Consider the following 14238-nt stretch of genomic DNA (forward strand, 5'->3'; position numbering starts at 1 on the left):
CCCCTGGGGGATCCCGCACAAGCAGCCTGGGATCCAGCGCCCAAGACGATCTCTTTCACTCCGTTACGGAATTGTTGGACCCTGCGGCAGGATCCAGCGCGACCCGGAACCCAGGCAGATCTACTGCAATCCGGCGTGGGATCCAGTGCCAGAAGGAGGATCGGGCGCACGCCAGCACCCCAAGCAGATCCCCTGCGATCCGGGGCAGGGCGCGGCGGTGGGAGCAGAATCCGGTAGGAGCAGATCCCAGGGCAGATCCCGGGGCAGATCCCACCCGGCGTGGGATCCGGCGGCCGGGGCGCACAGTCCGGAGGGAGCCGGCACCCAAGTGGCTCCGCTGCCGCCCAGCGTGGGATCCAGCGGCCGGAGCGAGAGCAGATCTGCTGCGATCCATCCCGGGAGCGACGCGGTGGCGAGAGCGGCGGCGGAGCGGGGGCCAGGCGGCGGTGGGGCCGTGGCCGGATCCGGCCGTGCCCGCGGGGCCCCGGGGCTCAGGGGCAGCCCGCGTCCCGGCGCCCGGTGCCCACCTTCTCCTGCAGCTTCTCCATCTCCTCCTTGTGGGCCTGCTCCGACTCCTCCAGCACCCGCCGCTGCGCCGTCTCCTTCTTCAGGAACTCGATCTCCCTGCGGGGGGGGACAAACGCGTGGGCGCACGGCACCGGGGACGGGGGCTGTGCCCCTCTGACGGGGGGGGAGGTGGGCCAGGTGAGGGGGGCTCCGGGGTTTGGGCATCGAGGAGAAATCATGCCCGGTGGGGTGGTGGTGCCCAGGGGTCTCCATGGGGATGGTCCGTGCCTGGGGACAAGGGGTGCCCAGGTTGGAATTGGTGCCCGGGGGACGGGGTCGTGCCCAGGGGATGGGGTCGTGCCCAGGGGACAGGGACATGCTTAGGGGATGGTTTGTCAGCGGGGACAAGGGATGAGTTGGTGCCCTCGGGATGAGTCCGTGCCCAGGGGATGGTCCGTGCCTGGGGACAAGAGGTGCCCAGGATGGAACTGGTACCCCGGGGAGGGGGCCATGCCCAAGGGACGGGGCGGTGCCCAGGGGATGGGGTCATTTGCCTGCAGGGACAAGGGACAACTTTGTGCCCTGAGGATGAGTCTGTGCCCAGGGGATGGTCCATGCCCAGGAACCAGGGGTGCCTGGGAAGGGGTCTGTGCCCCAGGGACGTGTCCGCGCCCGGGGGAAGGCTCCGTGCACAGGCCCCTGCCCTCACTTTTGCTGGTACTCCTTGATGAGCCTCTTGGCCTTGCTGTACTTGCGCTCCAGGGTCTGGTACTGGGCCTGCGTCTCCTTGAGGTGCTCGTCCACGGCCTGGCACAGGTTCTGCGCCTCCATCCAGTACCCCTCCAGCTTCTCCATGCGCTCCTTGTTCTCCTCCACGCTCTGCTCCAGCTGGGCCTTCTCGGCCCGCCACCGAGCCTTCTCCTGCTCGAGGCACTGCAGCTGGGGGACAACAGGGTCAGGGCACGGCACGGCACGGGATGGCTCAGCACAGCACGGGGTGGCATGGCATGGTGTGGCCAAAGAGCAGGTATGGCACGGCACAGCACGACACGGCATGGTACAGCACGGCATGGCACGGCACGGCACGGCACGGCACGGCATGGCACGGCACAGCACAGCACAGCACGGCACGGCATGGTATGGCACGGCACGGCACGACACGGCACGGCACGGCATGGCACGACAAAGCATGGTACGGCACGGCACAGCACAGCATGGCACGGCACGGCACGGCATGGCACGGCACGGCACCTCTGGGGGGGCTGGGGGCAGACGTGGGGATCTGGGAAGGGGTCAGGAGATGCAGGGGATCTGGGGAGATGGAGGGCGCACCCGGGGACCCGCTCACCTTCCTCTTCAGCTGCTGGATCTCAGCCTCGGTGACGGCGTGCTTGATCTGGAGCTGCGAGAGGAGCCAGGCGTTCGCGGGGCGTGGGGACGTGGTGGGACGGCCCCGCACCGCCCCCGTGTGCACCCACTTCCCCCCCCCCTCCCCCCTCAGCCCCTCTTCACCTCCTTGAACTTGTGCACCAGCTTCTCGGGGTCCATCTCCACCGGCGAGAGCGTGTCCTCGTTCTCGGCCAGCTCGAACACCTCGATGGCCATCTCGCCGCTGGGGAACATGGGGCTCATCTCCTCCTCCTCGTCCGTGGCGTATTCCCCCGTCTGCAGTGGGCACGGAGCAAGGTTGGCACCTGGCAGCTCCCCCCCCCGGGGACCCCCACTTGGGGAAACCGAGTCACCGAATCGGGCAGAGGCCGCGCCTGTCCCCTCCTGGGGGGTGCTGTCCCCTCCCTCACCTCCTCGTCGTCCTCGGTGTACTGGGTGTAGCGCTGCTCTATCATCTCCCGCTGCCACCGCTCCTGCTCCAGCGTCTGCTGGATCAGCTGCGCCACCTCGCTCTGCTCGCCCGGCTTCTCCCGCCCGATGAGGAAGCTGCGGGGACAGCGGGGGGCTCAGCTGGGGACAGGGGGGGCTCAGGTGGCAGGGGGGGCTCAGATGGGGGACACCCAGGTGGCACGGACAGGGGAGGTTCAGGTGGGGGGCATCCCTGCTGGGATGCTCCTGGGAGTGACGGATTTGGGGGCGCGTTGTGTTCATGGTGGGGATTTGGGGAGGCAAGGTGGCATGGGGCAGGCAGTGGCCATGGGGACAGCAGGGATCAGGGGGTATTTTGGGGCAGGGGGTGCTGTGGGGGCAGCGTGTCCCCGTGTGTCCCCAGCCCCGGGCCCTACCGGACGCGGCCCTTGGTGTTCCTGAGCACGGAGGCGGCGAAGCTCTGCGTCACCCCCACCAGGCTGGTGCCATCCACCTCCACGATCAGGTCGTTCACCTGGATCCTGGGGACAAGGGGGGACCGTCACGGCGCTGCCACCCCCCGCCCACCTCCCCGGCGTCTCCCAGCTCCCGGACCAGCCCCTCCATTACCCCCCAAAGCCCAGGGGGGTGCAGCAGCAGGAGTCCGGGGGTGGGATTTGGGGCCGGGCACCCCGTACCTGCCGTCCCGGTGGGCCGCCCCCCCTTCCGTCACCGTCTTGACGAAGATGCCCAGCTTCTCCAGGCCCATGTCGGCCCCCGCGCCCATGCCGATGATGCTGATCCCCAGCCCTTCGGAGTCTGCGGAGACAGAGAGCCGTGTCCCGGGGCTGGCAGCGGTGGCTACGACCACCTGACACCGATGGGGTCACCTCGGATCCATCCCCGAGGCGCTGGGGAGCAGGACGGGGCCAGGACCAACCTTTCTCCAGCTCCACGGGGAAGAGGTCGAGGCGCTCCACCCTCTTCTCCAGCTCGTACTCAGCCGACGCGGCCATGGGGTCGACGTCCTCGTTGCGGCGGTCGTAGTCCTCGTTGGAGTAAGTGCTGAAGACCTGGTGTGGGAGGGGGACGGGCGGCGGGGCGGGGGCATGGAGAGGGGGGTTACTGATCCTACGAGGCACCGGAGAACCCCCCCCAGCCCCACGTCGCGCCGCGGGATGAGGAAGAGTCTGAGGGGGGCTTGGGGCGGCCCTGGGAGTAGAGGTGGTTCCGTGCCCTCTGTCCTGGGGAGGGAGGGAGGGACGGGGGGACGGAGGGACGGAGGGATGGAGGGAGGGAGGGAGGGAGGGATGGATGGAGGGGTGGAATGGCAGATGGACGGGTGGACTGGAGGACAGATAGATGGACCAAGGGAGGCGGAGAAGGGTGGGTTGGTGGGGGAGCGGATGGATGGACGTGTGGCTGGATGGAGGGATGGGGGGATGGACGGATAGATGGACAGACGGATGGAGGGACAGATGAACAGATAGATGGACGGACGGCTGGGTGCATGAAATGGCAGACGGATAGGTGGAAGGACGGACAGACAGATGGCCCAAGGGATGGCTGGATAGGCAGGCAGATAACTGGATGGATGGACAGATGAGGGACAGACGGACGGACGGGGTGCACCAGCAGTGGCCTCTCGAAGCCACATGATTCAGGGGAGCAGACCAGACTCATTCCCCCAGTCCCCCCCTCATCCTCCCCCGCTCCCCAGCCTGGGGCTCCCCACGGGGGGGGGGTCACCCAGGCATGGGGGTCCTGGTGCTGAGCACGGCAGATGTCCCCGGAGGGGCTGCGGTGGATTAGGGCTAACACCGCACCGCTAAAGCCTTGCAACAAAGGGTATTTGGGGATGAGTGTCAAGGGCCATCGCACAAAGCTCGGTGACACCGAGAAGGCAGGACCCTCCTGGGTGGCACGCAGGAGTGCTGGGGACAAACTGGGGACCTGCTTCTGTCCCCCTGCATGTGGTCCCCGGGGGGGTCCAGGCGTGGACATCGCGCTGTGCCACCCAGCTCTGTGCCGAGGTCCTCGGGGTGTTTGGGATGCGCAGAGGACCCGGAGCAATTCCCAAGGGAGAAGCAGACGGGGGCAGCAAATGGCCTGGGGAGGGGGCTGGCAGCGGGTACCCCCCTCCCTGGGTGCAGGGTGGGGGCTGGTGCCGGGGTCCCCAGTGCCTCCTGGTCACACGGGACTCAGGATGCTCAGGGTGCAGGACAGGTGGGTGCCCTGCCCACCCATGCCCACGGGACCCCACGGAGGGACAGGGCAGGGGGCAAACACCGGAGGCTGAATGCAGCACCTGGGGGAGCGGAGCACCCCAAAAAGCTCGACTGCGCATCCGCGGGGGAAATCCCTTCCTGGAGACGGGCCGGCTGGTCCCCATGGCGCCGAACCCCCGACGTGCGCCCAGCCGGTGCGCGGCCACCGCGGGACCCTGTCCCCACACCGGGCCACCGTGGTCCCCGTCCCCCGTCCCAGGTGGGGCCACCCACCCGCCGCTGACTCAGAGCCAGAATATAGGCCGTGCCGCTAAAAATAACCCCGCTCGGCACAAAGCAATTTCTGTTCCTCCAGCTGAGGGGATAGGAGCACGAGAGAAAGCCCCGAAATAGCGGCACGGCCCCTTCTCCCCGCTGTGCCACCGCCGGCACCGGCCAGGGACCGTGGCACGGGATGGGGACCCCAAATCCCGGAGCTGTCCCTGCGTCCCCATGCTGCCGGGGTGTGTGTGGGGGGGGGGCGGGCAGCTCTCGTGGCTGGCCCCCGCCTGCCCGTGCTGCTGAGACACTTCCCCTTCCTCCACTTCCCGAAATGGTCCCGCGCTGGGCCCGAGAGGGGGGGAAAAGGAGAGGGGAGCAAACATCCTCCCCCATAGAACACTGGCTCTGGGAGGGGTCCCGGCCCTGAGGGACCCTGGGGACCTGTGCAGAGGGGTGGTGGCACGGCCTGGTGGCACCCGGCAGCATTCAGGGCCCAGCCGGGTATTTTGGGCATCCCCACCCAAAATACTGAGTGGCTCCCGGCCCTTCCTGGGGCACGTGGTGCGAGCGTGCCACCCCGTTAGGTCCCGATGTCACCCCCCTGCCTCCTGTCACCCCCCATGTACCACCATCCCCGGGGTCCCACGGCCGGGGTACCCTCCCCATGCCGCATCCCCAGCCCCTCCCCGTGTGGCCATGCCGGGGCTGTGACCCCACCAGTGTGCCTGGACATCTCCCATCTGGCTGCACCCAGCCTCCAGGTGCTCCCCAGAGGGGTCTTTTTGGGGTACGAGGGCGCATCAGAGCCCCCCTGCCCCTCTCCAGGCTGGGCCACCAGCTCCTCCCCAGCGCTGCACGGTGGTGGCCCAAGCTTGGCCATGGGCAATGGGGCAGGAGGTTGCCCATCGCTGCCTCCATGCCCCCGAGCCTCGTTGGAGGCTGGAGGGGGGCACCCCAAAACTCCCGCTTTCTCCTCCCAGCTCTGCCCGGTTACCCCCTAAACCCCGCGGCCGGGCTCACCTGGATGGGGGCCGTGCTGAACTGGATCTTGCGGTTGGGGACGGGCTCCTCTTCCTCGGACAGCCCGGGGATCTCCACGCAGCTGGATTCGGGCTCGTAGAGCCCATCAGCCTCCTCGTCCTCATCCAGCCCGCTGCCCCCCGAGTCCTCCCCGAGCCCGCTGTAGGCACTTATGTCCACCAGGTCCGCCTCGGAGAAGTCCTCCTTCTTGGACTCGTCGTACAGGTCGCCCTCGTCCGCCCGCTCACCCTTGACGCCCTCCTCGGCGTAGGGGGGCTCCTCGCCCCCTTCCAGGCGCGGCTCGGGGGGCGCCGGCCCCTCGGCCCCCTTGGCCGGTTCAGGCGCTGGCACCGGCTCGCCGGCCTCCGCCTCGGCCTCCGACTCTCCGCTCTCCTCCACCTCCACCGGCTTGATCTTGCAGACCTCCTGCACCCGCGGGACGCTCCCATCCTTCTCCGCCGGCCTCCCGGCCTTGCCCGCTGCCTTCTCCTCCTCGGCCGGCCGTGGCCGTGCCGGGGCGGCGGGGCCGTCTCCCGTCCGGCTCTCGGCCTTGCCGGCCTCCGTTCCCTGCAGGAAGACGCGGGACCGCTTGCTCACCAGCTTGGAGTTGAGCGGCCCCGCGCGCCCCGGCGTCTTGTGGAGGTTGTTGCGGAGGTCGGCCTTCTCGAAGACGGCGCTGAGCTGGCTGACGGTGGGCGACACGGCCTCGGTGTCGAGCTTGTCCAGGGACTCGGTGCTGCCGTTGAACTTCACCACCACGTCCAGCTTGCGGTCCTGGAAGCCGGCCCGCTCCTTGCGCAGCAGGAGCTTGGTGGTGGCCTCTTTCTCCTGCGGGCTCCGCTCGAAGATCTTGCGGGTCTCCTGCAGCTTGGAGAAGGGCTTGTCGGGCTTGGAGTCGAAGCGGCTCACCCGCTCCGAGACGCTGGTGCCCAGCTTGAGGAGGCTGCCCTGCTCCATGCTCTCATTCAGGCTGCTGGCCCGGGGCAAGGAGAGGCGGACGGGCTTCTCCTTGCCCTTGGCCAAGTCGCAGGCGCCCTCGGGGCCCGGCGCCGTCCCCATCTGCAGGAACATGTTCTTGATGCGGTGGACGTTGGAGCCATACTTCTTGCCACGGGCTTTCTTGCCATCCTCGCCCTCGGCATCCTTTGTGGGTTTCAGGGCCTGGATGGTGGCCTCGTAGGCGTTGCGGTGGGGGGACGCGCTCCTCAGCCCCCCGCTGCCCGCTCCGCCGCCCGGGGCCCCCCCGCTGCCGCCCGGGGCTGCCGCCCCGCTCGCTGCCTCCGTCCTCAGCATCCTGCCCCGTCGTCGCCGCCGCCGCCGCCGCCGCGCCGCATCGCCCGCCGGCTGCTGGGGCGCGGGGAGGGGGCCGCTGCCGGGGGGCCGCCGGGGACCCGGTCAGGCCATCGCCAGCCTCGGGGGGGCCCAGCGCGCCCCCCCCCCTCCGCCCCGGCCCTCCTTCCTTCCTCCCTTCTCCTCCTCTTCCCCTTTTTCTCCGCTGCTGCGCTGGTGATGGAGCCGCTGCTGCCTGCGATCCGCCCGCCCCGCTGCCCGCAGAGCCCTCTGGGTCTTAGCGACGCGCTCTTGCTCTTCCTCTTCCTCGCCGCCGCGCTTCGGCCTCGCCGCCGCCGTCACCCCGATCCCCTCCCCGTGTCCCCCCCACCTTCCCCGTGCCCACCGGTGGCACCGGGCCTGGCGGCACCGCCGTGGTCCCCTGCAGCCCCCAGCTCTCCCCACGCGTCCCCTCTGCGTGGCTGGGGATGTGTCGTGTCCGTGTCCCCCCATCATTGTCCCCCCCCCAGCCTTGTGTGCAGTGTCCCCCCACCCCAGCTCTGTCCCCATGGCCCCCCTCGGGTCTGCCCCCACCCCACATGTGTCCCCAGGGCCCCCCGATTTCGTCCCTGGGGACCCTCAGCCCCAGCCCTGTGGCCACGCTGCTTCTGCCCCTCTGCCCCCCCAGTTCCGTCCCCATGGCCCCCAGATGGTCCCTGTGTCCCCCCAGTCCTGGCGATGCGCCCCCCAGTTTTGTCCCCACATCCCCTTTATCCGTCCCCACATCCCCCCCTCCTGTCCCCGTATCCCCCCAGTTTTGTAGCCTTGTCCCCAGCCTGTCCCAAGTCCCCCCATTTTGTACCCATGTCCCCCACGTCCCCCATTCCTTGCTCCGTGTCCCCCCACTTTCATACCATGTCCCCCCATCCTATCCCTGCGCCCCTCCTGGCTCTGTGCCCGTGTCCCCCTGCTCCTCCCCCTGTGCCCCCCCAGTTTTGTCCCCATGTCCCCTGCTCCCATCCCTCTGGTCCCCACGCCCCCACACCCACAGCTCCCCAGGGTGTCCCAGAGTGTCCCTACAGGGTCCCCATTTACTTTCTGTCCCCACAAACCCGTGCCCCTCCCCAGGGTGCTGCCCATCTGCCCCACGCCTCCACTGGGGGACAGGAGGGGGAATATTCTGGGGGGGTTATTTGGGGTCTCCACCCTTCCCAGCAGTACGGGCACCATGGGGACCAGGGCGCACAGCGTGGCACCGTGTTGGGGTGCCTGTGGGACGAGAGCCCCAAAAGAGCCACACACTAATGTGGACTGGGGGGAGGGGACAGGGTAGGGACACCCCTACTTGTGTCCCCCCCTAGTGACAGGCCGCTGGGGGGGGGGGGCACGCCGGTGAGGGTGGGGGCGCCAGGACCCTGCAGCTGCTGCGCTGCCGCCCGACGCAGCGTGCCGGCCCTTTGTGCGTGACGAGACGTGACGTGGCGTGACGCGGCGCGGCGCGACGGCCCCCACGGCCCCCCCCTTCCCCTTCCGCTGCGAAACCTGTCCCCCCCCCAGCTCCTTCACCCCCCCCACCAGCCCTGCGGTCTCCCAGCACGCCCCCCCTCTGCGTCCTGCCAAGGGCTGGGGGGGGGGCCTTGTTTCTGCGCCCCACCTCGTGCACGCACACGCGTGTGCAGACGTGTGCACCCCGTGGACATGTGTGTGCGGGGTACCGGTGCTGGCCGGCCACGTGCCACGCTGGCGGGGGGGTCAGCTGTCCCCAAATGTCCCCACGCTCCTATGTGCCACACCGTGCTGTCGTGCCCAGTTGTGCACCGTCGTGCCCCGTCATGTGCTGTCATGTCACATCGTGTCCTGTGGTGTCCCATCGTGTCCTGTCATGTCCCATTGTGCCTTGTCATGTCCCATTGTGTCCTGTCGTGCCCTATCGTGTCCTGTTGTGCCCCATCATGTCCTGTCGTGTCCCATTGTGCCTTGTCATGTCCCATTGTGTCCTGTCGTGCCCTATCGTGTCCTGTTGTGCCCCGTCATGTCCTGTCGTGTCCCATCATGTCCTGTCGTGCCCCATTGTGTCCTGTTGTGTCCCATCATGTCCTGTCCTGTCCCATCATGTCCTGTCGTGTCCCATCATGTCCTGTTGTGCCCCGTCATGTCCTGTTGTGTCCCATCATATCCTGTTGTGTCCCATCATGTCCTGTTGTGTCCCATTGTGTCCTGTTGTGCCCCATCATGCCCCGTCGTGCCCTGTTGTGCCCAGCCATGCCCAGTTGTGTCCCAATGTGTCCTCCTGTGCCCCCCGTGCCCCCTTGTCCCCTGCTGTACCCCACCATGCCCCACTATGTCCCACTGTGCCCCATCGTGCTCCGCTGTCCCCTCCCCTGCCCTGCTGTGTCCTGCTGTGCCCCATCCTGTCCCGCTGTACCCCACTGTGTCCTGTTGTGCCCCCTGGTGTCCCACTGTGTCCCATCATGTCCCATTGTGCCCCCGCTGCCATCCCAACACCCACGAGCGGTGGCACCGGCTCGAACCCACCCAGAGCAGAGGGCACAGTGGGGTCCCACCACGCACTCAAGGGAACACCCTTGGTGTCCCCGCTCATCCCCAGGGGCAAAAGGGGCTCGGTGGCATGAAGCCAGGCTGGCAGCAGGTGGCCGTGGCAGGGTCCCCGCCGTGTCCCCGTGCCCCCCAGCTGGGCCCCCCAGGCCTGCCAGCCCCGCTGCCGCTGTCACTCAGGCGCTGGCCCCGCTCCCGGCGAAGATGGAGGCACCCGAGCTGCTGCGGGTCTGGGTGCTGGCAGGCGAGTGGCAGCCCCGTCACCCACCGTGGGGACACGGCCTGGCTGGGGGGCCCCTCAGCAGGGAGGGCATGGGGGGGGGGGACACCCCCAGAATGGGGCAGGGAATGGGAGGGGATGGGGGGCAGGGCTAAATAAATCCGTCCTGTCCCTGGTGCCAGGCGGGCTGGGGGCCGAGGGGGGAGCTCCCTGTGGGGGGGGGATAGGGAAAGAGGAAGGTGCTGTCCCTGTCCCTGTCCCTGTCCCTGTCCCCCATTACTGTCCCTTTTCCTGTCCCCAACACCTCCCAGAAATAGCCTGCCCTGCTGTCCCAGCGCCTGGAACCACCGGGACGTGCGTCTGGGGGGGGACTGCGGGTGCCATGGGGGCGCTGGGCAATGGGGAAACTGAGGCAGGGGGGAGCCGCGTCCCCCGCCCCGGCTCCAGCCCCGTGCTTGGCCGCAGCCCTGGTCCTGGGGGGCACCCGGGCCGCCCTCCCCGACCACCACGTCTCCCTCGAGACCGGAGCCATCTTCGTCCACGAGCTGGAGCGGGAGCTGTTCCAGGAGGCCTTCCTCGACGAGGGAGAGGATGATGATGATGGTGAGGGTCAGGCCGAGGGGAGAAGGGACAAGGGGACCCTGCGGGGGCTGGGCTCAGGGGGGGGCAGGACTGTCCCCTGTCTGTGTGAACACCCAGCTAATGGGGGCAGTGGCTTACTCCTTCCCCCGACAGCCGTGACCCCAACCTCCCTCCCTGCTAGCATCCATCCATCCGTCCCCCCACATCCATTTGGGGACCTCTTGCCCCCGATCACTGCTGGGTTGAGGTCGGGGGGAGGGGGGACACCTCCATCTGGGGTTGTTCAGCCCCAAAAGGGGATCAGGACGCTCCTTGGAGCCGGTTTCCTCACGGGGAGCGCTCTGTTGGAGCGCTTTGCGGGGCAGGGGGTCCCACCCGATGACACACGTGTGTCCCATGTCCCCGTGTCCGTGTGTCCCGGCGCCCGGCAGCCGCCCCCATCACCTTCCACGCCCACCTCCTGGACCACCCCGACCTGCCGCGGTGGCTGCGCTTCGCCCAGCGCGGCGCCCACCAGCCCGGCTTCCTCTACGGCTGCCCCACGGCGGCCGAGGTGGGCACGCACGTCGTCGAGGTAAGTGCCCGTCCTCGTGCAAAGCGCACGGCCTCGTGCAAGGGGGCGGCACGGGGCGCTGGGGTGTGCGCCACGGGGCTGGAATTGGCATCCTCGAGGCCGGGGCTTCTCCTCCTCCTGCAGGTGCTGGCGCACAACCGGCGCACCTACGAGACGGTGGCACAGCGGCTCGTCCTCGCCGTCGTCCCCGCTCCAGGTGAGGGCTGTGCGCCCCCCCTCCCCCCCAAAACGCTCTGCCTCTGAGCCCCCACACGGGGTGGTCCCCACGGGTGTCTCGTGTGTGTCCCGCAGGGGGGGAGCCGCCGTACCAGGGCGAATTCCTGGTGGGGAACAGGAACGTGGAGGAGCTGCTGCCGGCCCCCGCGCGGGAGCTTTTCGGGCAGGCAGCGGCTGGCATCTGGGAGCAGAGCGACCTCAGCATCATCAACGTCACCTCCGCCCTGGACCGCGGTGGCCGCGTGCCCCTGCCCATCGAGGGACGCAAGGAGGGGTACGGGGGCCATCACCCAGCCGCCTGGCTTGGGGTCGCATTTGGGAAACTCTCCCCTTGTCCCCCGTGCAGGGGTTTTGCAGGGGTTTTGGAGGTCCCCTCCAGGCAGCCCCCCCCAAATCGCAGGGTGTACGTGAAGGTGGGCTCCCACGCCGCCTTCTCGCCGTGCCTGGCCGCCGCCGCCTCGCCGCAGAGCCGCTTCCTCTGCCGCCTGGGCCAGCAGCCCCTCGCCTCCTGCTACGACACCTTCGCGCCCCACTTCGCCGTCCGCTGGTGCAACCTCACCCTGGTGAGACCCCCGTGCCGTGTCCTCACCCCCCAGCAATGCCCCCCACCGCCACCCCTTAACCACCCCTCCTAAATTCCAGCTCGAGGTCCTGCCCACCCCCACGACGCCGGGGCTGGTGTGGGGTCCCGGGGTGCTGGAGGACGGGGGCGATTTCCAGCCCCCCACCGAGTCACCAGCCCAGGACCTCCTGCCCAGCTTCCTGCTGACGCTGCTGGTGCCGCTGGCGGTGGCCGCGCTGCTCTGCCTGCTCCTGGGCCACCTCATGTGCTGTCGCAGGGAGGGAGTGTGAGTCGGGCAGGGGGGGGCACAGCCCGGCACCCCTAACCCAAGGGGAGAGCACGGGGGTCCCCCCCCAGGTGGGGCATGGGCACCCTGGTTTGGTGTCCCCTTCCCCAGCTCTTGTGGCCTGGGGACGACCGGGGGGTGGTGACAGCACTTCTCACCATCTGCTTTTTTCCCCATTTCTGCTCCTTTTTGCAGGCAAAAACGGGACTTGGAGACGTCTGAGTGAGTCCCTGCGCCCCGACTGTGCGGTTGCTTGGGGGGGGGGGGTTGGGTTGTGACCGGGGCGGGGGGACAGGGACGGGGAGGTGACGGGGAACATCAGCCGCTGCCAGCTGATGGGGGTGCTGGATCCTGGAGGTCCCCCCACCCCAAAAGGGCCCCCACTCCTCCACCCCCCCAATAACCCCGCACAGACAAAGGCTGGAGCACCAGGAGCCGCTTTACTTCACCATCCTCCCCCCGGGCTCACGCCGGGCGAGGAGAACCCCCCCCAAGCCCCCGTTCCCCACAAGGGGCGCGGGCGGCTGTGCACCCACCTCCCTTTCCCCCCCCCCAGCATCCAGCTGGTGCACCACGGCACCATCCACGGCGACACGGAGGAGCTGAGGAGCATGGCCAGCAGCCGGGACGTCCCGCGGCCGCTCTCCACCTTGCCCATGTTCAACGTCCGCACGGGGCAGCGCATCAACCCCATGCCGGGACGCGGGGACGGGGCGCGCGCCCCCCTCATCCCCCAGCAGCGGTGAGCGGTGGCACCGGGGTGGCACCTGTGGGGTGGTGCAGGGCTTTGGGGTGACTTTGCTTGGGACCGCCTGGCTCTCTTGGGGGGAATCTGCAATTATTTGGGGGTGGTGATCACCATCCAGGTGTGCTGGGGGGGGGCAGAGCGGGTCCTACCCAAATCCCATCCAACCTAATCTGCCCCAGCTGGCTCAGGGAGTGGCTAAAACCCTTAAATAGGAGCCATGGGACCTGCATCCTTTTTTTGGGGAGGAATGACCCCTTTTCTCCCCGTTTCCAGGTAACTGGGGGCTGTGTCGCTGTTGCCTCCACAGGACAAGCTTGCTTTGAGCTCTGTTCTGCCGTGGGGTGGCATTTACCCGGTAAAGAGGCTCTGTAGCAATGAGATGTGGTTTCTCTGCTTTATTTCCCTGGTCTGGGGGGTGGGCAGTGGGATTTTTGGGGTGCAGCCCTGAGCATTGCTGCACAGCTGCTCTGCAGGACTGGGGGTGGCCCCAAAGGTGCTGGGGATGTCCCTGGTCTTGTTCCCGCTGTCATCTCCCCCCAGTTTTAACTAGAATAGCTATTTTAAAGCCTTTTTAATGAGGTTTTAGCTAAAACAGATATTTATCGTGACCTTTTTGCCCTGTCCCAGGCAGGGCAGGTCCCAGTGGTGCTGCTGCACTGGGTATACTGGTTCTCTGCACTGGCTGCCCCCCAGGGCTGGAGGGGGACGCGCTGGGTGCTGTGGGGTCCTGGTCACCAGTCATGGGGTTGGGGGTCCCTGCTTCCCTCTGCCCCCTCCTCAGCTGCTTTGCCCCATCTGCTCGCAGGGGACACCCCCTCCCCACCCTCCTCCATCCATGCTCCCCCCTCCCCAAGCCTCACACCCCAGGGCACGCAGTGACCCCCCAGGCAGGGTGGGGGGCTCACAGAAAGCCAGTTTGGGGGGCGCAGGGACCCCGCTGGGTGGCTGCAGCCCCGTGGCCTTGGCGTAGCACCCCGACATCCGCCGGCTCACCTGCAGCACCCCGGAGCCCTCGCCGCTCTCTCTGCTCGCTTCTTCCACCGCTCTCCCCCAGACATCCTGCTCGGCACCCGCCGGCCGGTTTAACCCCCCCTTGCCCGCCCCCCTGATGGGTGCCATGGCCCCGAAGACAGAGCCTCATTCACGGCAGCCGGGGCAGGCGCCAGGGTGGGGGTTAGGAAAACACGGGGGCCCCACGGCGGAACAAGAGGAGCCATTGACGGGCTGGGGCAGGCGGGGAGGAAGGCGGCGTTCAGGCTGCGGCGCGTGCTGCTCTCGCTTGCACCCAGATTGGGGGTGTCTGTCCCCCCCAGTTCTTCCCCCAGAGGTGCGTGGCACCCCGTGCACGCACAGCTCGCGGGTGGCCGCCTCCTGTTGCAAGCTGGAGCCTGCACCCAGCTCCTGTTGCAAAT

General features: G+C 68.3%; 2 protein-coding genes across 4 annotated transcripts; one reads left to right on the top strand and one right to left on the bottom strand.

Moving 5' to 3' along the window:
- Positions 1–6: 6 nt before the first annotated feature.
- On the bottom strand, positions 7–7431 carry LOC118158421 (neurabin-2-like). 2 transcript variants are annotated; one of them, XM_035313078.1, is made up of 10 exons: positions 6838–7431; positions 5814–6801; positions 3245–3377; positions 3003–3123; positions 2742–2846; positions 2307–2442; positions 2020–2172; positions 1856–1909; positions 1217–1446; positions 7–624 (listed from the first exon to the last, which is right to left on the bottom strand). In XM_035313078.1, the coding sequence occupies exons 1-10, from the start codon at positions 7104–7106 to the stop codon at positions 492–494; spliced, it is 2322 nt and encodes a 773-aa protein (XP_035168969.1). In that variant the 5' UTR covers positions 7107–7431; the 3' UTR covers positions 7–491. The 2 variants fall into 2 exon arrangements, with proteins under 2 accessions (XP_035168969.1, XP_035168968.1); XM_035313077.1 differs by having other exon boundaries at positions 5814–7430.
- A 2342-nt stretch (positions 7432–9773) lies between these two features.
- LOC118158422 (alpha-sarcoglycan-like) lies at positions 9774–13204 on the top strand. Of its 2 annotated transcripts, XM_035313079.1 has the most exons (10): positions 9774–9882; positions 10324–10461; positions 10872–11014; positions 11138–11210; positions 11306–11504; positions 11631–11793; positions 11873–12078; positions 12274–12300; positions 12635–12820; positions 13100–13204. In XM_035313079.1, exons 1-10 carry the CDS (start codon positions 9843–9845, stop codon positions 13101–13103), a joined length of 1179 nt encoding a protein of 392 aa, XP_035168970.1. In that variant the 5' UTR covers positions 9774–9842; the 3' UTR covers positions 13104–13204. The 2 variants fall into 2 exon arrangements, with proteins under 2 accessions (XP_035168970.1, XP_035168971.1); XM_035313080.1 differs by lacking the exon at positions 13100–13204 and having other exon boundaries at positions 12635–12824.
- The last annotated feature ends 1034 nt before the right edge of the window (positions 13205–14238 follow it).

The sequence above is a fragment of the Oxyura jamaicensis genome, assembly GCF_011077185.1.
Source record: "Oxyura jamaicensis isolate SHBP4307 breed ruddy duck chromosome 27 unlocalized genomic scaffold, BPBGC_Ojam_1.0 oxy27_random_OJ102116, whole genome shotgun sequence".
Taxonomy (NCBI): domain Eukaryota; kingdom Metazoa; phylum Chordata; class Aves; order Anseriformes; family Anatidae; genus Oxyura; species Oxyura jamaicensis.

What these genes read in the sequence shown, in the direction of transcription:
- LOC118158421 (XM_035313077.1), bottom strand. Translation starts at nt 7,106, where the DNA reads ATGCTGAGGACGGAGGCAGCGAGCGGGGCGGCAGCCCCGGGCGGCAGC. An exon ending in TCAGCACGGCCCCCATCCAG is followed by an intron (nt 3,378 to 5,813) that starts GTGAGCCCGGCC and finishes CTCCCACACCAG; the next exon opens with GTCTTCAGCACTTACTCCAA. An exon ending in GCGGCCCACCGGGACGGCAG is followed by an intron (nt 2,847 to 3,002) that starts GTACGGGGTGCC and finishes CCTTGTCCCCAG; the next exon opens with GATCCAGGTGAACGACCTGA.
- LOC118158422 (XM_035313079.1), top strand. Translation starts at nt 9,843, where the DNA reads ATGGAGGCACCCGAGCTGCTGCGGGTCTGGGTGCTGGCAG. An exon ending in GGGAGAGGATGATGATGATG is followed by an intron (nt 10,462 to 10,871) that starts GTGAGGGTCAGG and finishes GGCGCCCGGCAG; the next exon opens with CCGCCCCCATCACCTTCCAC. An exon ending in ATCGAGGGACGCAAGGAGGG is followed by an intron (nt 11,505 to 11,630) that starts GTACGGGGGCCA and finishes CCCAAATCGCAG; the next exon opens with GGTGTACGTGAAGGTGGGCT.